Source organism: Pyrus communis, chromosome 8 (genome assembly GCF_963583255.1).
Source record: "Pyrus communis chromosome 8, drPyrComm1.1, whole genome shotgun sequence".
Classification (NCBI taxonomy): Eukaryota; Viridiplantae; Streptophyta; class Magnoliopsida; order Rosales; family Rosaceae; genus Pyrus; species Pyrus communis.
The window spans coordinates 20,646,181-20,667,956 of NC_084810.1; the positions used below are offsets into that span (position 1 = coordinate 20,646,181).

Below are 21,776 nucleotides of genomic sequence, written 5' to 3' on the forward strand. Positions count from 1 at the left end.
CGGCCAAATACAACCTCCGGTCAACAACCCTCTGGTAGACGCCAAAAGTTCAGGCAAACACAACCTCAGGTCGACGCCAAAAGTTCGACCAAATGCAACCTCCGGCAGGCATATTGCCCACGGAGCCATTCGCCATTCCATAAACTTGTTGAAATTCATGCAGGAGCTCTTTCGGAACGTGTAGGCCTACAAAGTTTCCGGCAAGGAAATTTCTTGGATACGTTTTAGCCCCCTAAATATTCTTTAATTTTAGCTTAGATTTGCATTTGCGTAATAAGAGATGCAATCTGCAAACAATTAAAACGATCCATCAAGGAAAAGCAAATAAACCAAGTTACTGAGAACTTGTAATTGACGGCTAAAAGGGGAACAAACAATAAACCAAAGTATTGTTTGCAATCTAAATTAAGAAGAAACAATTTCGGTTCCGTCGAAAGAGGGCAAAAGGGGAACAAAATCACAAATACAATTCACTACAAACAACTTTGCGCTTCGGTTCCTAGGGGTTTAGTTTTTTAACTTTACAGGAGGCTACATCTTTCGAAATTGGCAGCATTTTAAAACTTCGGCTTTCTCAGCTTCCCCAAACTTGAGTAGATTAATCCTAACAGAGAATACAATACTGCCTTTACGCAATCCATTACGAAATTCCAACAAGAAGCGGGCCAGTACCATGGATATAGCAATCGGAAGAACAGGCTTATGAGATGCCGAGGGTATCTGCCAACCTGCACCGTAGAATCAGAGTTATGCTCCCACACACGCAAACATGGCGTAATGTTCGGAATCTAATAATGGGAAGACACCGGTAAGTCCTTGCATATGCATGACTTCTAAATGCATCATGCAAGGCTCTATAAGTTTATTCTATCTCAGAGTTAGCCATCAAATTATCAATACAAATCTCCGCTTTGCTCACATCCAACCAGAGATGGGACTATTGGCAACAAAATAATCTGTATAACGCACAATATTTAGGATAACGAAGACGATAACATATACGATTGCACTAAATTATCCAGTTTAACCAGAAAACTGTGATAGGGAATAATATACTCACGGGAAAAAGCAAATCTAATGCATCCCATGCTGCATGACGAACAGCTCTTGTAGGGTACATTGGACCTCCAGGAGAAGTGAAGCTATACAGACAAGCCTTTAACCTTGTGCTTGTGGCCATTCTCAGCTCCATTCCTGTTAAATTAGAAATACATTAAGCAGAACACAAAGCGACTATAATTCCAGGTTCACATAATTCCTTAAATCTTAAACCTGAAAAAAAGGGTTCGAATATTACCCTGGAGAACTTTTATGTGTGAAAGGTAATGCAGCAATACTGGTTCCACCTTCAGTTTTTGAAGCTGACCAGTAAAGAAAATATGAACATATTAGATTTGTTAATATATGAATATCACTGCAGTGTGAACAAAACTAAGCAAAAGTTCTGCTGTGGAGAGTGTTGCGAATTTGACCTGATCGGCTAGTTCAATAACAAAGAAGTCTGCTGAACTACCAACCAAAAAAGCGTTCGGAAAAAGAGGAAATTCCCTTAAGAAGCGGTCGAGCTTGTCAACTGCATGAATCAACACATTACTGGACAAATTACAATTTCTTAATTCAAAGGCTGAAGATGCATTACCAGAAAACCCACCTGAGTTATAAAAAATTATAAACCTTGAGAGTAAAAGAAATAGATCTCGCTGGACCTGAGAATTATTGAAGAATTCTAAAGTTAATTTAAAAGCGTCTACATAGATATTGGTTGTTTAATCACTATCATGGCTAGAAGTAATCCACACCGAGTAAAAAAGTTCCCTGGAAAATTGGAAAGGGAATCTCTGACCTGTACGGGAATTTTATTTAACCGTTTGGGCTCCAAAGCAACATCCTCAAGCAGATACTGAAATAAAGGGTGGGTTAAACACAAAATGAAATAAATATTTCATAAAGTTCTCCAACAGAAGCATATAAATTTCAACTTTGAAAGGGCTCTTACACAAAAAAGGGATTGGAATCGCCTTGCATTTGATTGAGTATCAATCCTGCAAATTTGCACACATTACCATTAATAAGTTTCCTAGACAGAACAAAAAGAAACAAATGAAACCTTGGATGGGGGAATTCCCATTTCAAATTAAAAAAGGAACATAATTCATAACCCTAAGTTGCCATTTTGTCAGCACATATGGATAGTAGCAGCAGCAGCCAAAAGAAAGAAAAAAGTTGGGCAATGGGAACAAAGCAGACAGACCATTCCACATGTCCACAAGAGTTGCTTTGGTAGGATACTATTAAACTCTTCATGTCATACCAGGTTCCTTAAAAAAAAGTCCATTTCTATCTTTGCTGCTTTTGAAATCGAAGACACATAATTTATTTTCACAGAACGAGCAACACCTACCTAACATCACACTATGGAGGAACGGAAACACACATAAATATATAAGGACGCAAGAGACAAGAGATTCTGTTTTTACATAGTATTTCAACTATGGGAGTCCCGTTGAAAAGTGAATAAAAGGCACTACAAAATCAATAGACATTTCACAATACTGCAAGGCCATCTACATCCACTTGTAACTCCAACGACTCCAATCAACCATTAAAAAACAACAAGCATGCACTTATATTCGTACCAGAAAACATTTGTTGCACCTTCAACAAGAGCAGATGAGTAACGAAGAAGTACTTCAGAGTTGTCAAGTTGAACCTCAAACAGCTAGCAAAAAAACTATATTAAATCCTGTCGGCATCACAGTGGATTAACTAAGGCAACATAATTAAGAAGTAAGAATCAGCTTCAAGTACGTGAACAAAAACTTCATTCATAGAATGTCTGAAAACCAACTGTGTCAATCATTTAAAATAGAACTCGGTAATAAAGAATGTTGATAACTTCCAAATCAATTTCAATGAGTTTGACAAATTTTCAAGGCCATTCTACATACTTTTCCAGTTTAACAAATACAATTTTGCGGCCTTATGCTTCATCCACGTGATTTATATGTGAAAGCTCCAAAAGTAAACAGAAACAATATGATTTTCTCAAAACAAATCACCAACCAGGAGAATTTTGTATCCAGAATGGCGACTTTAAAATAGAATGAAAAAGATCAATACACTGGGTGTGCGTTGACATACCCATTTGTGGAACAACAAGGCAAAAATATGAGATGCAAATGACTGGCTCCAAAGTTGGACAATCAAATCAAGGATGCGTTTTCCATTCTCAGGCACCCGAACATAATGATCAGTGAGCACATCATAAAAGCACAGCTGACCTTCAATGCCATCCTCAGCAGGAGAAATTGCATCCTCTTCCCTGCTGAGAATCATTTCTGACATGCAATGTGAATTCCAAAAATGAGAACACCAGTCATAAATATTGCACGTAACGCCTTACACTAGTAAACGACTTTCCACAACATACAACTTAGACTGCAATTAATCAATGTTCCTGTGAAGCACTTTTAGTTCCATGTGTATGCGGTAGTAAATACTCATTTGACATATATTACCAAGGTAGTAACGCAACGCAATGCACCGGTGCTCTTATAGTATTCTCATAATTCTTTCGATTGAACATACTATCCTAAGTATTACTGCTAGTAGTTATATCATATCTATAAAGTAAAAACTATACTTTAAAATGCTAACCAATTACAGGCTTACAGCAGTATCACCGAAAACATTTGAATGTCAATTCCAAAAACAGACAACTCCATGGAGAATTTTCACTCACCTTTGGCTCGCTCATCGATCTCCAAAGCTATGTCAGCAAACAACTCCTGCAACAAATTCCGCCGCTGCGACGGAGAAGCCAGCGCCTACAACACATTAAACACACAGAAATCTCTAAAAAGTTAGGCCCGAATTTCCCTAATCCTTTTCTTATGCCGGCAATCACATTAATAAACTCCCAAATCCAAAATCAAACGCTCTCCAAATCCAAACATTCTATTCACAATCCCAAATCAAACATTTCCATAATAATTACCAGAGCTAAATCCGTATGAAAGATTTTCCGTTTGCTTCCAAACAAAAAAACTCTGAAAAAATTCAGAAACTTTCACAGTAATTTACAAATTCTGATATCCAACAATTTAATTAATTTACGAATTCTGACATAGAACAATTAATTACCAGTATCTCAACTAAATTCAAATAACTGTATCAGAGTCAACTGTGGCAGGAATTTGATTAAATTATTCATTAATTCAATTACTTTCCTAGATTTGCACAGTAACCAAACGGGAAACAAAGAGTTTAATATACCCGCTGGAGCTTCTTCTCGATCTCTTGCGTCAGCGCGTCGAGATATGCAGAGCTTCGAAGCAAGGAAGAAGCTTGAGACATTCTGGTACAGACCGAATAGCAATAGCATCAAGTCCGAAACCCTAAATCCTTCAGATCCAAACGCGGCCTTAACCGAAACCGATACGGTCGTCGTCTCGGTAATTATTGAACGACAGAGATACAGCGGAGCTGCTTTTTGCTCTTTGCCAATGAAAATTAAATTTAAAAAGGAAAGTAGTATTTATTTATCTAAATTAATAATAAAAAAGGGGAAATTGGAAAGTGGGGGCGGTGGTGATGTGGCGTGGCGTGGGCGGGAGGCAACGTGGTGGATGGGTGGGTGACAATGGAGGTCGAGGTCGAGTGCTGGACTGTACGGATTTACCACACGTTGTTACATATATAGTATTTTCTTTTTCCTTTTCCTTTTTGGGTATGAAAAGTTGGATAGTTGGATGGGGTGTGATTGAGTCGCTTGGGCCCACTGTTTAATATATCCACAAAATTATTGATATTTTGGTTAATATTTGAAAAATTGAAAATCGATGGGTGAAATGCAAACTTCATCCTATGTCAGCTAAATATACGAAAATCAATGAATATCGATCATACTTACCGATTCATTATAAAAAATTTACCGGAACCCATTGCATATTTCAAACTTTTGAATTTGTTTTGATTTTTTTTTTCTAATTTCAATTAAATTTGAATGAGTTGATATACATATTCATTGCAAATTTTCATAATTTCTATCAAGGCAACATTTTTTAATTTATTATTATTAAAGGAGGGGAAGGGTCTGAAAACATTACAATAATTTAAAAGATGAGGGAGTTCTAAACCCAAAACGTACTGGGATATCAGACACGGGCAATAATTGATATATTCATCAATATTTCAATGAATTTGCATATCGACATTCCACTTATATGGATATTTTAAACCATGCTTGAGAGAGGATGTAATTGGACCACTTGTATTTGCGCACATATTCTATTTGCTTTTCTTTTATATTACATTTTGAGATTCAAAGTTAGAACCTGTTCAAAATTTAAGACAAGAAATATGATTGAATCACTTGGTTGAAAAAAGAAATTAATATGTCTCTAAAATGTTAATGGATTTCATTAGTTTACTTACGTACACTCGTGAAAAATTGTGAATTAGTGACTAATGAATCTTGTACCAGAAGGACTCACCATATAACCGTTAAAAATCCTTAAGTATTAGGTTCATATGGCACACCCTAACCTATTGCAACCCCTAACCTATTGAAAGAACCCCATAACCCCAACCTAGTATACACTAGCAATCAACTGTATAAGAATTGTTAGTCTCACATCAAAGATGTTCATGAAGTAACAACTATATAAGAATAGTTCGTCCCACATCGGAAATGAGTAAAAATACGGCTCTCTACTAACTTATAAAAAGTATTTGTACTCCGGTTAAATGTTAAGTCAAAAATTATTTTATAAGTATAGTATTTATAATTATTTAGAATTCACGTCCGACAATTGTAGATACCATTTTAGTCATTTGGCATCTCTTTTTCGTTCTTTTCTTTGGACCAAGAAAGAGAAGGAAAAAAGGATGCCAAAATGCTAAAATGTCGTCTGCATATTAATTAGCTTAAATGGAATTTCGGTAAGTATGTTCTATCTAGATTTCAATTATTGTCATTGTGGTTTTATTTTTGCCAATTTAATTGTCCACATGCGGGAGTCCTTCACGGATGCAGCTGGTCCTCGGTTCATCGGGCATCTAATGAAGTGGCATATTATGTTGTGTTGCATCAAGGATCGGAGAGAGTGATTTTGTATAGGTCGATAGACTCCCATCTTAGTATGTAAGGTTTTTGAACAAGAATAGATTGCCATGTCCGTCAATTGATGCAAGTGAGAGAGAAGTGTGAGGGCTATGTGTAGCAACATCTTTCTTATTTCTCTTTCCTTCTTTATGATATGTCTGTTTGCTTGTTCGTCTTCAGTTTGGCTTTTTGTTCTTTTGGCGTTTTTGCCCTGGTGATGAATTCCAGTTTAAAATGTAATTCTTTTTTTCGCTTATTTGATAAAGATGTTTGTTCTGAAATAATTTTTTGTTAGTGATTAATTGCTATGGTGGTTAACTCACTCCTCGGGCATTAAAAACCGTCTCACCTCTCCTTAGACTAGTTTCGAGTAATTTGCTTGTATGAAAAGGGTATTAAAAAAATTAATTATTGTTCTTATATTTTGTGTTAGCAAATTATTGGAAATTGTTACGGAATGAGACTACAAGGACAACATAGATAAGCATGTCAATGAATGTGGTGGAGGACGATATTGATGAGTTTATAACATAAAGGTCCTATATTATGATTTTCCAATACGTCTCAGTCATTTATAACCCAAGATGTCCCCCAAGGGCACTCTATCTATACCATGTATACAATACTTGTATTTATCTTCTACTTCGTGGAATTGACTATGCTCTCATGTATTTACAATAATCATCATCTAACGGTCAAAGATAATTATATTAATATATGTATTTAATGCAATCATTATCTAACTGTCGAGATGGTAATTGTATTCATGACGTTGTTTAAGGTCCTCACAATCGTAAAGTACTCAGTCCTCTCATGGGTATGCTATGATATGAACTTATATTTGCTCACCTACACTAGAAAAAACTTTCATAAACTGGGTATGCTGTAGTGTGACGTCTTGATCCAATAATACATTATTATGTGTAATTTTTTCTCTACGTACCAATTCACATTGGAGTATGATTGAGTCACTTGTAAATAGGCATGTGCTGTTAGGACCTGAAACTCTATTTATTTTTCTTTTATATATTATGACGTGGTGGGATTTAAAGTTGAAATCTCTCCAAATTTTAAGATGAGAAATATCATCAGATCAATCGGATGAAGTAAAGAAATAAATATGGCCCTAAAAGATTTAAGAATTTCATTAATTTGTTTACGTGGAAGATTATGAATTGGTGCTAACGGATCTTGTACTAGACGAGAGATTTTATGTTATTTATACAAGTAGAGTGTTTTTTTTTTTTTTTTTTTTTTTTTTTTTTTTCACTCAAATAATTGTTAAAAATGAATAGGTACTAGACTCAAAGGGCACACCCTACCCACAATGGGTGGGTAGGTTATAAGTAATTCTCTTTGTACAAGTTCATCCGTTTGGAAGGAGGAAGAGCAAGAACGATTACTATTCACAAATATATATTATTTTTTTCTATTGTTTTCTTTGTCTTATCCTCCACATGTCATTATGGCGTAAATTTTTGTTTAATTTGCAAGTGTATTGAACTTTGTAAGATTTTTAAGTGTGAACTTTGTAAGTTTTTCGAATTTAAACAAAAAAAAAATTGGTAATTTTTATTAGTTTTTTTAGAGTTGGATTAATTCTGACCGTTGAATTTTTCAATCTTTAAAATCAGAGGCTCCACAAAACGCCATATGGCGCAGCAGCAAAATTTTCAATTTTTTTAACTGTCCTCATCAACAAATCGTTGGAAATCTAACCGCTGTAAATGTATCAAATCTGAGCCATTTGGCTTTGGTGGGCTGCACGTAGGGGAGCCCCCTTGTTGTATGCTGCACTTAAAATTACCAATCGTTGGCAGGGCAGCCGCAAGGGCTCCTACCTTTCATCCAATTACTTCTCCTTTTCTTCACTGGTGGAGCCATTTTCTTTTGGTAACAAGACAGTTCAACCCAATTGCAAGGACAATTGGAGGTTGGTGGAGATGCTCTAAGGTTTGGTTTGGTATTGCTGTGCTTTGAAAAAAAGCTGCTGTGAGAATAAGCGGTTGTGCTGTGAGAATAAGCGGCTGTGAAATAAAGCCAGCAAAGTGTTTGGTAAACTTTTTTGTAAAAGTGCTTTTGGAAAAAAAAAAAGCAGTATCATAGTGTTTGGTAAACTTTTTTGTAAAACAGCTGTGACTGTGTGAAATGACCAAAAAGGGTATATTACTAGATGTGCTATTAATTTAATTTTCTTAACAAATAAAAGTGAATTACTAAATATATTTTATTTTTAGAAGAAAAATATTTATAAACTTTATCTTAAATATTAATTAGTATGACAAACTACTTTAATAGAAATATTTTAGAGTGAATAGTTAGGATTCATTAGTACAATATTGTTAATGTACTTGAAAGTAGTCTAATTAGATGCATTCATCAAACTTGTTGCTATTCTATTTCTTAATGCCTCTATCTCATGTGATCCTTCAACTTGATAATTTTGATATTCATCATCATCATCATCACTACTATCTCTTTCTTCACAAAAGTCCCTGGGGTCATCAAAATGACGATCACGTTCAGAATACTTCCGTATGTAGTTATGAAGATCCATTGTAGCAATGACAATCTTCACTTGCTTATTGAACGGGTAATTAGGCATATCCCTTAAAATTGCCTATCTTTTCTTCCATACCCCAAAAGTTCGTTCAATGATGCTCCTAAGAGAAGAATGCCTGTGGTTGAATACCTCTTTGTGACCCGTTGGTTCGGCACCCCTACGAAAGTCCGGGAGGTGATATCTTTCACCTTTGTATGGTCCCAAATAACCTCTCATTTGTGGGTACCCCGCATCTACCAAGTAATATTTTCCTGACAATTGAAAATTTGTTTTGTATTGTAATAATTATACAAAGCAAGTATGTAAAATGCTACTCAGCTCCGCCTAGCAGACTTTCCACATCACAAACATTGGGCAAGCATCCAAGCAAGCAAACATTCTATGTCAAGATTCAAACTATCAAAATAATACTAACGGTCACACATTTGACTAGTGAAATAGAAGCTTTCATTTCTCTCCCAATTTCACAAACACAAACTACAAGCCACGATGCAGACAATAACAGCAGTCTGCATTTTCCTCCCAATTTTAGTTACTACAACGACAAGGTACACCGCTTCCTTCTACAGGCCTACACAACATTCTAATACAACACTTGTAATTTATACCTTAAAACTCGATGATGATGTCCCAAAGGTGCAGTTCTTTCTCCGGCACCGGCACCCTCAAATCAGTGGTGAGTAAACCAGACATGTCTTCATATCCAAACTCAGTTTCCTCCGAATCAACTGTTACCCTCTTGGGTCGAGCTGATGAGTAGGCTCCAAATGTGCCACATCCACGAGCTTTCACGACAACTGTTGTGCTTGTGTTAGGTTCATCATATTCTTTTATGGCTCCCCCAGAGTTCAACATCTTGATTAGGCCTATGGGAGAAAATTTTACGCCGTTGGACAGTTCCTTGACAGGAACCACTGTGAAGACTTCATATTCCCGGGTTTTTAATGTTATTGTCATGGATGCATCCTTGGGAAGATAAGACACCTCTCCTGCAAATTTAATCAATGAATTTGTTAAAAACTCTAAATAGTATGGTCTACTAGTAAAGCGTCAAGACTACACGAACAAATCAAATGCTATACTTACTACCAAGATGAGAAAATACGACAACATTCCCAGACCATTTCTCATCTGCAACCTTGGGCAGATAATCAACATCTTTAGCCCGAATAACCCCGGTAATTGTGCCTGGTTCCAGGTCATGGATGAGGTTCGTCTTTCCAACCTTACACCACCCAGCTCCCTGGCAATTGAAGACCCCCACAACTCCAGTAACATCGTTCAGATTCCATATCTTCAGAAGACTGTAATAACATAATTTAGATTAGAAAACACACATTATTTGAAGAGACAAAACTACAACTCCCAAAAAAAAAAAAAAAAAAAAAAAAAAGAGTCCATGAGTATAAGGTGCCATGATTAATAATTGGCTGGACCCATCACTAAGGTCTGATTATATGTGTTCAGAGACTAAATTGACAAAGATAAATCATCAGAATCTACCTTCTCCTTACCCAGATTGCTTCCTATCTCTCGGTGCACTTTTGTCATCCAATACCATGTTTAAACCAAAATTTCATCATCGACTCCCAATATGTAGAACTAAAAACATCTTGAAACAGGGATAATAAACCCAAACATCATGGGGGGTATAATATTGCAGCTCTAAATGTACCTAAAATTAAGTTCAATCTTTGTACAAGTAATGCCAACACGTGATACCCATCATCGTATCAGCTAGTTTGTCTCTCAAAACAAAAAACACTTATTGCTCTGCATCCTCTTACTACTAAATTTCCTCCAATGGCATCCATTTTGGTCAATAATAGATAACCAATGAACCCCAATAGATTAAACTGTTAATTAATGAGCTAACAATGCATTAGCTAACAAGTCAGAATGTGTGAAGCCTTGTGATCATACTTTTAACAGTATGACCATACTTTTAACAGTAATAGCATTACCTGAAACGATACCAGGTTAGATTAAATCCGTTCCTTTCTTTCTTGTTTTCATGTTTTTTTTTTCAATTAGCATTATGTTGTTCACTTTGTTTATTAAAATCTGATTGCACCAAAAGATGGCCTTCAGGAGTGCACAAACTACTGAAAGTAGGAAACTCTACTCAGAATTTAGACCGTACCACAAAAAAGATAATGAAGACAGCATGAGAACACACTGAGAAAAACCAGAAACCAAGCAATCATGGAACAATGGACAGAAACAAATCAAATATCACAAATAATTAACACATGTCTTACAATCTCCGCCAAAGAATCAAATATCACAAATAATCAAATATCACAAATATCACAAGTAATCAAACTTCTCTCTCAATTTTTTTTTGTTTCCTCCACAAACCCTAATTTTTTCCCCAATTAATTTTTTCCCAATTAATTTTTTCCACAAACCATATCACCTTCCCCAATTAATTTTTCCCCACCCTCCATCCCCAATTGTTTTTCCCGACACCCATACCCTCATCCCTTTGCTCTTCCCACCCCTCTTTCCCTAATCTCCCCATCCCTAATTTGAAAAATCCAAACAAATAAATGAGAAGCTTACCTGGAGAAACCTGGAGAACGAGAGAACGAGTTCGCTAGTTTTTGGAACGAGAGAACGAGAGAGATCGCTCTGGTTCGGGTTATGCGAGAGAGCTCTGAGGTGAAGAGCGTGCGAGAGAGCTCTGGAAAGGTTAGAGCGTAGGTGAAGGGAAAGGGAGGGCAGTTTTGGGTTATTCATATTTCATTAAACGTGTACACTGTTCACCCGTGTGTGGGTGAAAATAAGCTGCTTTTGGAAGCTGCAAATTGCAGCTTCTTGTCATCTCTTGGTTTTGGGCTTTTTTTCACCTTCAACTTTGAAACAAAGCTGTTTTTCAAAGTTTACCAAACACCAAAAATTTTCATAGTAGCTTTTTTTTTAATCACCTCAATCCCAAACAGGCCTTAAGACTAGTTGGTCTCACATTGAAGAAGATGATCGTGATGTAACAACTATATGAGAATAGTTAGTCCCACATCGGAAATGAGTAAAAATACGGCTCTCTATCAATTTATAAAAAGAATTCATGCTCCAGATAAACGTTCAGTAAAAATCTACCTTATCAGTGTAGTATTTATAACTATTTAGAAATCACACCCTATGTTCGACAACTGTAGACGCAATTTCAATTCATGTATCGTCTGCATATTATGTAGTTTAAATGGAATTTTGGTAAGTGTGTTCTATCTCAATTTCACTCAATTTTCAATTCTTGTCATTGTGGTTCATTTTTGTCAATTTGGTTTTGTTAGCATTGTGGAGTCAAAAATAATTAAGAGGTGGCGCGTGGATTTTTAGGTGAAGATGACAAAATTACTCTCGAGACACATCGGGTTCCTTACACGCAAGTAGTGGAGAATCATCCATCAACCGAGTCAAGGGTGCCCAAAATAGGTAACAAGTTCAAATTTATCTCATCCATCTTTACTCCATATCCTCTACAAGGAAATCATTCCATAACCTTCAAAACCTTCCATATAAATTAAATTAAATAGGGTAATTAATGGATTAATTTCTAATTAATCCATTAATCATTCACCAAATTAATCACCAAATAACACCCAAAATATACATAAAGGGCCGGCCACTCTTTCTCCAATGAGGACAGGCCATGCCCTATAAATATTACTCACTTTTCTTTAAAAACCTAGGTTCACACTCTTGCAAAACTCTAAAAAAAACTCTCTGAACACTTTTATCTCTAAATTCTAACTTTGGCATCGGAGATTTTTCGGCCAAAGCCCCCTTATTCATCGTGAGTGCGTGAGGCTCTTGGCCTTTGTAGGTGCAATTTTGTCTAAGAAGAAGGAGGTGGAAATTTGCATTCACAAATTTGTGCTTTCATTGAGAGTTGAAATTCACACTCGTAGAAGACTCTCGCATAAAAAGGTTTTTTCTCTATTTTCTAGTCCACTTGTATTTTTTGTACGTTCTTATTATTAGAATTTTTTATTTGCAAAGATTCTTTGATAAAACGAGAAAGAGAAATATGATGGCTAGAAATTTAGAAAACTCCATGAGTGAAAATTCCAATATTCATGAAATGGGACCGTGGCGATCCACGAGACTAAATGTGATCCTAGAGGGAGCGCCACCACCACCACAAGGTTCCACCATGGGAACCACCGCGGTGGCCACCCGCAGCAAGGTCCATGGCACCACTACCACGGCCCGAGCCGTGACACCAAAGCACAGCCCAAGCCGTGCCATCCAAGGCTCATGGCACCAAGGCCATGACCCAAGCCATGTCACTCCAAGCCCAACGCGAGCCCCACGCGTTGCCAAGCCGAGCCCTAGCCTCGCACCCACGTGTGCCACACATCGAGCAGCTCACTCCCGTGGCCCAGCCTGCCCCCACTGAGCAGCCTGCTTTCGTGGCCCAGCCTGCTCCCGTGGCCTTCCAAGCAGCCCAAATTGATCCAAGACCAGTTCAATCGTCCTGGCTCCAAAATTCCGAACCGATGATCAAACCGAAAGCATTTTCACCATATGTTTCTATGGATTTAACATTTCCCAGCTTAAATCTCGTGCCCGGAGTCTACCACACTTCCACTGCTCAAGGAGAAACATTCCTTCCAAGCTCTTCCAACCCAAATGGAGAACAACACTTGTCTCGACAAATCATAGAGTTGACGAGCGCCCTCGCACAACACACGACCTTGGTGAACCAGCTCTTGCAGCGCACCGAGATGCAACGTGCCCCAAACAAAGTGTCCCAAAGTAAGACAAGGGCAGATGAAGAACCTTTCCAGCAGCGTCCCGATAAGCAGCCATTCGACCAGCCACGAACCGAGCGTTTGGGCAGAATACACTCCCAATTGGGCCCCCGAGATAGCGTATACTCTCGTCTAAACGCGTGGAGGAGCGTGCACTCTCGACTAGGCCCACGAACGAGCATACACTCATGGTTGGGGTTACACTCCGATAATCAACATAAGCAGTCTTCCAAGCGAAATGTTCATTCGCGACTAGGCTTGCAAGGAGCATCCTCCACATCACATCGGAGTAGGCAGCAAGACGGACGGAGAAAAGCAGTCACTCAATCCGGCTCAAGTTCAACCAGCAACCTGCAAAACCCCTCGCCTGCTAGGAATCCACCACATGTACTGTTGCCGCGGCATAGACGAGCCAAGCACGAAGAAAAGCAGCCTAGACCAGCAGGTCAAGACTGGGGGCAACCGAAAGCTCCACTACGCCAACAAAGGCAAATTCAGGAAGAAGTAGAGAGGCTCCTAAACAAGTGATTGCGTGATTTCCAACGCAACGAAGTGGCCGATGAGGCTCTACAACGAGACATGACTAACATAAGTAGGTCACCCTTCACAGACGAGATTGAGCAAGCAGAGCCTCCATGCGAGTTCAGCATGCCACATTTCACATCTTTCAAAGAGGATGAAGACCCGGAGAAACACTTAAAGCACTACCGAAGCACAATGATCCTCTATCGAAACAACAACGATTTTATGTGCAAGATATTCACCACCACTCTATAAGGCAAGGTGCAAGATTGGTTCTACACCCTATCGCCACAATCTATCCGAAGTTTCGACGAACTTTCTTTGGTTTTTACCAAAGAATATTCAACCTATTGCTCGATCAAAAAGAAGTCTGACCATTTGTTCAACGTCAAGAAGAACCCAAAAGAGTCGCTTCGTGACTATATGAAGATGTTCAAAGCAGAGAAGGCAAGGATAGCCAGATGCGACGACTCAATAGCTAAAGCAGCCTTTTAAAAAGGACTTCTAGTAGACCACCCGCTATTCGGAAAATTGATCATGAAAGAAGATCTAACTCTAGTAGACTTTTTCACTCTGGCAGAGAAGCATGCACTTTGGGATGAGACACGACAATACACATTCAAGGACTTGAAGAAGTACCCGACATCACCTCCCTACTATCCAAATCGGAAGTAGAGGAGGACTGATTCACATGTTTGATGGTATCTGAAGCAGCAATAAGCTCTACCATCATACGAGAAGAGTTAGGGGCCGACTACCTGTATTCCACAGTTCAAAATCTTTCCTCGATGCTATCAGAAATTCAAAAGAAAACTTTGGCGATAGTTGTTGCTACCTGAAAGCTTAAGTTTTACCTTCAAACGCACGCAGTCATCCTCATGACGCATTATTCCGCCTAATCAAAACGCGCGACGATAAAGGCGTAAACCCTGGCGGATGCAAAGTTTTCTGACGAACGCAACAACTCGGCCTAAAAGACACGCCAAGAGCAGACGAACACTAGAAAGACACACTCAGAAGCATGCTTAGTGGATTTCTCACAGCTGCCCATGCGCGCAGTCTCCTCCTTCGCAGCAGGAGAATTAGTCTCAGTAGTAGAGGGAGTGGGCTTTAGCGGCACTTTAGCGGCAAAGTTCACCTTATCGCTCTTCATAATAACAAGCCTTTTTTGAATGAGAACCAAACTTAGCTTCCAACAGACGTTTTGGCAAAGATTTCAGCACTGGGGGCATGACAAAACCTCTACACTGAGCAATACTATCAACAATCAAATTAGCCATTCTCGACATGGCAAACGCCATAGGCTCAAATCTAGCAGCCGCATTTTTCTTCCCATTAGAAGAAGTCATGTTAATCACAGGCCTCTCGACAGCAGGCGGACCCTTACGAGCAACGGAGGAAGTCTTCAGTTTTTTCTTAACCAACATCTCTTAAGCAGATGAGGAAGATCTCTTCTTTCCACCTTCATTCACAGTAGGTTTCACGATAACGATCAGACGAGCCAAAGTATCTGCCTTGATCTTCTTTACCTTCTCGAAAGAGAGCAACCCACATTTCTCCCAGCGAAGAGAACTAAGCAGCCAACGCTATTCACGGTACTCAGCAGGGGAACTCAACCCATACTAGCTTTTTCCTCATTTTTTTCTTTCAGACCAGTAGGCAGGAGGCCTGCATGCCCAACATTCCAGCAGCCCATGAGGCCCTCGACCTCCTCATCTCTTTAAATTGCCGGCCTGGTCCGTGTCGTGTCCAAGAGCCCAAAGGACATGAGTCATGCGACTCGCCTAGCAATGCGCCCCACCGCCACAATCCGTGACCCCAGCCGCACAAGCTGCCCTTGGCTCTAGCCAAGCTGAGTAGCCTAAAGTAGTGGTTCCTGCCACAACACCTCCTCGGCCTATGCCGAGCCAACTCTTGGCCTCAACCAGCCGACATGCCGCACCACCCCGACGGCTGCCCCTCGACAGCACTATCTAAGAAGAAGAGAAGAAAAATTAATTTTTTCTTACATTGGTGCGGCACGGAGAAGACAAAGAAAGCAACGAAAAACGGTCCTTTGCACGGGTAAAATGTAGAAGATTGCCAGATGAGGGAAAACAATATCCTCTAAGCTCTCTCTCTCTTATAGGGTAGAATAAATTGCTCTTCAAAGTTGATTTAATAACCTACTTAAGGTGGACTTAAATAGGCTTTGAGAGAAATTTATTTCCCTTTCCTAGAAGGATCTAATTTCCTATTAAAGAGGGAATCTACATCAAAATAGGAAGCAGTCTTAAGTTTCCTAAAGTAAGAAGATCTCTACACCTGCTACCCTTTCTTGCGAGCAGCCCAACAGGTGTGGAGGCATTTGTGGAGCCAAAAATAATCAAGAGGCAACACGTGAATTTTTAGGTTAAGAGGACAAAATTACCCTCGAGACACATCAGGTTTCCTACACGCAAGTAGTGGAGAATCATCCATCAATCGAGTCAAGAGTGCCTAAAATATGTAACAAGTTCAAATTTATCTCATCCATCTTTACTCCATATCCTGTACAAGGAAATCATTCCATAACCTTCAAAATCTTCCATATAAATTAAATTAATTAGGCTAATTAATGGATTAATTAGGAATTAATCCATCCAAATTAATCACCAAATAACACCCAAAATATACATAAAGGGTCGGCCACTCTTTCTCCAAAGAGGACCGGCCATGCCCTATAAATATTACCCACTTTTCTCTAAAAACCTAGGTTCATACTCTTGCAAAACTCCGAAAAAACTCTCTAAACACTTTTCTCTCTAAATTCTAACTTTGGCATCGGAGGTTCTTCGGCCAAAGCCCCCTCCATTCATCGTGGACGTGTGAGGCTCTTGGCCTTGACCCTAAGGTGTTAATTGTTTTGTAGGTGTAATTTTGTCTAAGAAGAAAGAGGTGGAAATTTGCATCCACAAGCATTGTAAGGAAAATTATGAAATTTTGGTAATTATTTAGATAGGACCCATATTTCGAGGATTAAAATCTGGTTGCTTTTGTGAAATTCTTTTCTCTTGAAAGATTGGAAGGGCCTCTAAGGGGCCTCTAACGAAGCAGCAAATTATTTTGTGTTGTATTAAGGAGCGGAGATGAACAATTTTGGATGGGTCATTAGAGTCCCATCTTTGTTTGGCAGGATTTTGAACAAGAATGGCTTGCCATGTCGTCCATTTGAAATGAGTGAGAAGTGTGATGGTATGACGTTAGGGCTATATGTTCCGTGTTCGAAAATTATTGGAAATTTTGACAGAATGAGACTACAATGACAACATAGATGAGCATGTCAATGAATGAGGTGGAGGACGACATTGATGAGATTATAACATAAGGGTCCTATACTATGATTTTCCAATACTTGAAAGATCATTTATAACCCAAGATGTCCCCAGGGGCACTCTATATGTACCATGTACGTAGTACAAATACCTTATACTTTGTGGGACTGACTACAATACTTGCATGCACATGCTACAATCACCATCTAATGTCAAATATAATTCATGTGATTGTATTCATGATGTTTTTAACAACATTGAATAAGGTCCTCACAAAGTACCTTCTTGTGGAGACATTAAGCAATTTTTCTTTAAGAAAATGCTCTTATTAGGTCAACTTTTTTGCACCGATTACAAAAAATCTTTCCCTTTTGGGTTTTTGGGTAAGAGTAATTTTCACACTTTAACTCTAAGACTCCCTTGTTAATTCATTTCATGATTTTAATTCTTTCATCCAATGTCTAAAAAGGATGAGGGGAGTGTAGAAATCAGTCCCCTGATGGGTACGCTATGAAATGAAGTTATATTTGCCCTCCCACTCTAGAAAAACTTAACACAAAACGGGTACACTGCGATGTGGCGTCCTAATCCAATAATGCATTACCATGTGTAAATTTTTCTCCACATGCCAATCCAATATTAGACCCACAATGGTAGTAAACTTGTTTCATATAAATTGCTCTCCGTCTACGCCCACCAAGTTCATCTATGACCAGAAAACTATTATCTACATCTGAAAAGGCATTCACAATGGGAATCAACACGTTTGCAAAAACATCATACGGGTCATACATCTTTAAATCTTATAAGCCCAAAATGCACTGAGGGGTAGAGAGCTCCTAAATACATCAAGACTCAGATTCTTTGGTAGAAAGATGGTAAAATCTATCTACTCACCAGCCCATCAAAGTTCTTCTAACTCTATCTACAATCTGATTCTTAGCTACCAAGTTTGATAACTGAAAGTTGTGGTTCTCTTCCAGCAAAAAGGTATACACCTCCCATTCACGATCTGATGCCGCTACCCTCCCGATTTCAGCCTGAAAGACGAGACAACAAACTGTTAAAAGTGTTGCGAAAAGGATTTGGTAATTCAAAAATACGCCAAGAAGTGCAAGTATTGACTTGAGTTAGTAATTCACAAAAGATTTGGTAATTCTGAATAACTTTTAACTTGTTGCTGAGTCTTCTTACCGAGAAAATGCATATCCCGAGTGTTTTTAGAGCAATTGTAACATCATAGAAAACTCGTGGTCTTCCCTTTCCAGATAGCTCAACTGGATTAGCAACTAACAGTTCAGTATCTGGCCCTCGGTTTGCAATGATAACACGTAACGGGTGAAGCATCTCCACCTTCAACCGCAAATACAGTGCGCTCTGCTTATCGGGATCCACAAGCTTTTTCCCATCATTTTGCTGAATGAATAGGTCTAAATCGCGATAGCCTTTAATATTTGGAGAAATTCTACCATAAGCTATCTGAACAAGAAAAGATTTTGGATTAGAAAACTACAAACAAACCGCCAATCATCATAAGTTGGCAAGGATAGCATAAATCCTTATTTGTAGTTTATGGAGGAAAAGAAAGAATTGGACCCAACATTATAAGTGCAGGCAAGTCATATTTAGATGTATCACCGAGATGTAATGGACCAAAAAGCAATCATCTGCAGTTCTGCATACGGGTACCATTATTTTTTTCTTTGCTGAGAATAAGAACCTTTCAGAAAACTAAGACCATTCTTTTCTCATCACCCCTTGTCGGGGTTGAGGTCAAGACTCGAGATCCATTTTCAATCCCATGTAGGGAAACCTATCAACTAGGAGTGGCAACAAGTAAAATTGCTGTCATCTCCCGTTCCATAACCAGTAGGCTTTGACATAGGCTAACCAAACTAGTACCACAAAGTATCCTAAACTACAAAAAACATTGATGTTATCTGGCAAAATAGTGAGGGGAAAGAGAAGAATTTCTACCTTGATATTGGAGTCTTTCAAAGTTCTCAGAATGTCATACAAGAGACCCTTGTGGTCAGCACAGTGGATTTGAAGTAATGTATGAGCAGGGCTCAACGAATTGTCCATAGTCACATTGGTTTTCTTCAACTTTGTCATATCTGGACTAAGAGCTTGAGACCGGGTTTCTTTATCCAATAACTCACACCTAAATAGCTCTTCAGCTACCGCAGGAGAAAGGGAAGGGATTCCATGGTGGGATTCATACTCGGGACCTACCAGCTGAAGTTCGCAGCTGATACATGACTCACCCAAAACATCACACAATTGTTTTATCGTCTCATCTTGGCGTTCCTTTGTGTGTAAAAGGTCCCTGAAATGAGAATGTAGGTCATCTCGATTATACATAGTATCAGGATTCCACCTTAACTGACTTGTTAAATTTAATAAAACCATCCAATGACCATGAAAGAAACGACCAAAACATTTACAACAATGACATGTTTGAGAAGCGATCAAAACATGGAAGCTCAGCGAGAGAGAGAGATAATGGGACGGCACGCTTGTATAAATGATAAAAAAGAAAAACCATGGTTTCCATATTATTAGCTCTAGATAAGCTATGCTATCTAGGACTTGAATAATTTGTCATTTATTAACCATGTAAAAAACTCCAAGGCAGCACAATTCAGTAAAGAGTTAATACAAAAGACGAATATAGAAACTGTAAAACTTTTTGTCCGAAGTGAGCGACTTAGTGACGGAAAATCGTTGAACTTTTAAGACATTATGTCAATGCAGTCAGAAATTGTATATTTTTTACGTTTTACGAACAAATTTAACAACAATCAAGAAAATTCCTCAAATTCTCAAATTAAAAACAAAGACAAAACCAAAATTATAAGTCCCAAGGAAAACTCACATGTTATCTGTTATAAAGAAAAGGTCCAAGACCCTATCATCGGGGGTTGTCGTAACTTTCACTCGCTGAATCGAAAGCTCAAGCTCTGAGAGAGTTTGTGTAACATCTAAAAGAAACAAAGTTAAGGCAACATTGAATTACGAATCAGAACTACCTCAAAACAATTAAGCAATGGAGGTGTGGCAAATTTCCGTTACCATGCAACAATCCCTTGCGGTCGAGGCAAAGAAACGTCAACAGATAAACTGGTGAGGACGACGATCGTGTGGGCTGCTGGTACAAGTAAAACGGCACTGAACATGATGGGCATACAGATTGTAGCTGGTTCTTCAAATTTGACAATTTCACTGCTGGGGAGCTGGAATCAGGAAACACCCATAACACTACGTAGCACCATATCCCATCAGTCGAAAAATCTACACCAACAAATTTCACCCCACAAAAACACATGAGCATTCAAATTAATTGAATCACATTAATCCCTAAACACAATTAATTATCACTAATCCACAAGATCAATCAAGGACAAAAATCCACATGGAAGACGGAACTAAAAAAACCAAAAATGAATTTCTAAACAGCATAAATTATCACTAAGCGACCACATTAATCGAAAACAAAAACCCACAAAAAATTAACCAAAATTAATGAAAAATAACCCAAAAAAATCCACTATCATATATACTTGCTCGATTGTTATGTTAAAAAAATGAGATTAAAAGTTTACACAAAGTACCTGCTTTTTCTATTAGAAGGCCAAAATCGAGGATGATTCTGCAAATATCGCACCCGAGGCCGGTCTTGTCCGGGCAATTGACGGTGATGATGCAGGGCTCGCCAGGCCGCTTTCCTTTCTGGATCACAACGACGTCGTCGCTCGGCACACCCATACCGGAAACCCGAGAAAGACCGACCAAATTGGCGCTGTAAATTTGACGGTGCCAAGAGCTTCGGGCTGGGGTGATATGTGGAGGTCCTCCACCGGTGGACCGGTGGTTCAGGTGCCACTAAAATAGTAGAGGCCCAAAGTTTCCGGAAATAGGCGGGCGTGAACTTTGTGCTTTAATTGTGACCTTTCTGGAGTCGACGTTTGGTGCCACCGGAAAATCACGTCGTCTTTACACGTGGCGGCCTCTGAGTCTTTTAAAAGTGATTTTAAAAATTGTCACATGAGTGGCAGGTAACGGATTTGGATTCCATCCAGATTTAAATTGTGAGGATTCGAGAAATCTTTATATCATAACCGTTTATCATGTATTATACGATTATAAATTATTTTGAATTTTTTTATTTAAAATTAAACATAATTAATACTTAACAAAAATTAACAACATAATATACAACAAACAGTCATAATATATGAGAATCCCTAAGACCATTGCAAAAGAGATCGGGAGAAGATCCTCATCCCACGGGCACGGAGAGACCTCGTCCACTACCATGTGACTTGTGAGAGGGTGGATGGTAGAAACTGGAAAGTGACTCTTGAAATTATGTGCTTATTAAAATTTTAAGATTAAATTATAAATAGAGAAAATATAAAGTAATAGCTAAAATATTTTCGTGTTGTGTATCAGATGATGTTTATCGCTGAAGAAGCTATTTATATATTTGGCCACGGTTAACAATTTCGTCTTGATTATTCTATTTGGAA

At 38.6% G+C, this 21,776-nt stretch overlaps 2 protein-coding genes across 2 annotated transcripts; both read right to left on the bottom strand.

The window, feature by feature from the left end:
• Nucleotides 1–377: 377 nt before the first annotated feature.
• LOC137741662 (uncharacterized) lies at nucleotides 378–4,621 on the bottom strand. Its single transcript, XM_068481360.1, has 11 exons — nucleotides 4,276–4,621; nucleotides 3,743–3,827; nucleotides 3,142–3,338; nucleotides 2,637–2,719; nucleotides 1,997–2,042; nucleotides 1,844–1,900; nucleotides 1,652–1,706; nucleotides 1,473–1,573; nucleotides 1,298–1,361; nucleotides 1,061–1,194; nucleotides 378–728 (listed from the first exon to the last, which is right to left on the bottom strand). Exons 1-11 carry the CDS (start codon nucleotides 4,354–4,356, stop codon nucleotides 558–560), a joined length of 1,074 nt encoding a protein of 357 aa, XP_068337461.1. The 5' UTR covers nucleotides 4,357–4,621; the 3' UTR covers nucleotides 378–557.
• A 13,132-nt stretch (nucleotides 4,622–17,753) lies between these two features.
• LOC137742697 (ACT domain-containing protein ACR9-like) lies at nucleotides 17,754–21,220 on the bottom strand. Its single transcript, XM_068482632.1, has 6 exons — nucleotides 20,859–21,220; nucleotides 20,320–20,538; nucleotides 20,123–20,228; nucleotides 19,222–19,573; nucleotides 18,439–18,723; nucleotides 17,754–18,284 (listed from the first exon to the last, which is right to left on the bottom strand). Exons 1-6 carry the CDS (start codon nucleotides 21,010–21,012, stop codon nucleotides 18,138–18,140), a joined length of 1,263 nt encoding a protein of 420 aa, XP_068338733.1. The 5' UTR covers nucleotides 21,013–21,220; the 3' UTR covers nucleotides 17,754–18,137.
• Between the last annotated feature and the right edge of the window lie 556 nt (nucleotides 21,221–21,776).

Excerpts from the sequence above, each read along its gene's own strand:
- LOC137741662 (XM_068481360.1), bottom strand. The coding sequence starts at position 4,356 with ATGTCTCAAGCTTCTTCCTTGCTTCGAAGCTCTGCATATCTCGACGCG. Across the intron at positions 2,043-2,636 it reads GGTGCAACAAATGTTTTCTG|GATTGATACTCAATCAAATG; the intron begins GTACGAATATAA and ends GCAAATTTGCAG. Across the intron at positions 1,901-1,996 it reads GATTCCAATCCCTTTTTTGT|TATCTGCTTGAGGATGTTGC; the intron begins GTAAGAGCCCTT and ends CCTTTATTTCAG.
- LOC137742697 (XM_068482632.1), bottom strand. The coding sequence starts at position 21,012 with ATGGGTGTGCCGAGCGACGACGTCGTTGTGATCCAGAAAGGAAAGCGG. Across the intron at positions 20,539-20,858 it reads CCTTCTAATAGAAAAAGCAG|ATTTTTCGACTGATGGGATA; the intron begins GTACTTTGTGTA and ends TTGTTGGTGTAG. Across the intron at positions 20,229-20,319 it reads CCGCAAGGGATTGTTGCATG|ATGTTACACAAACTCTCTCA; the intron begins GTAACGGAAATT and ends TGTTTCTTTTAG.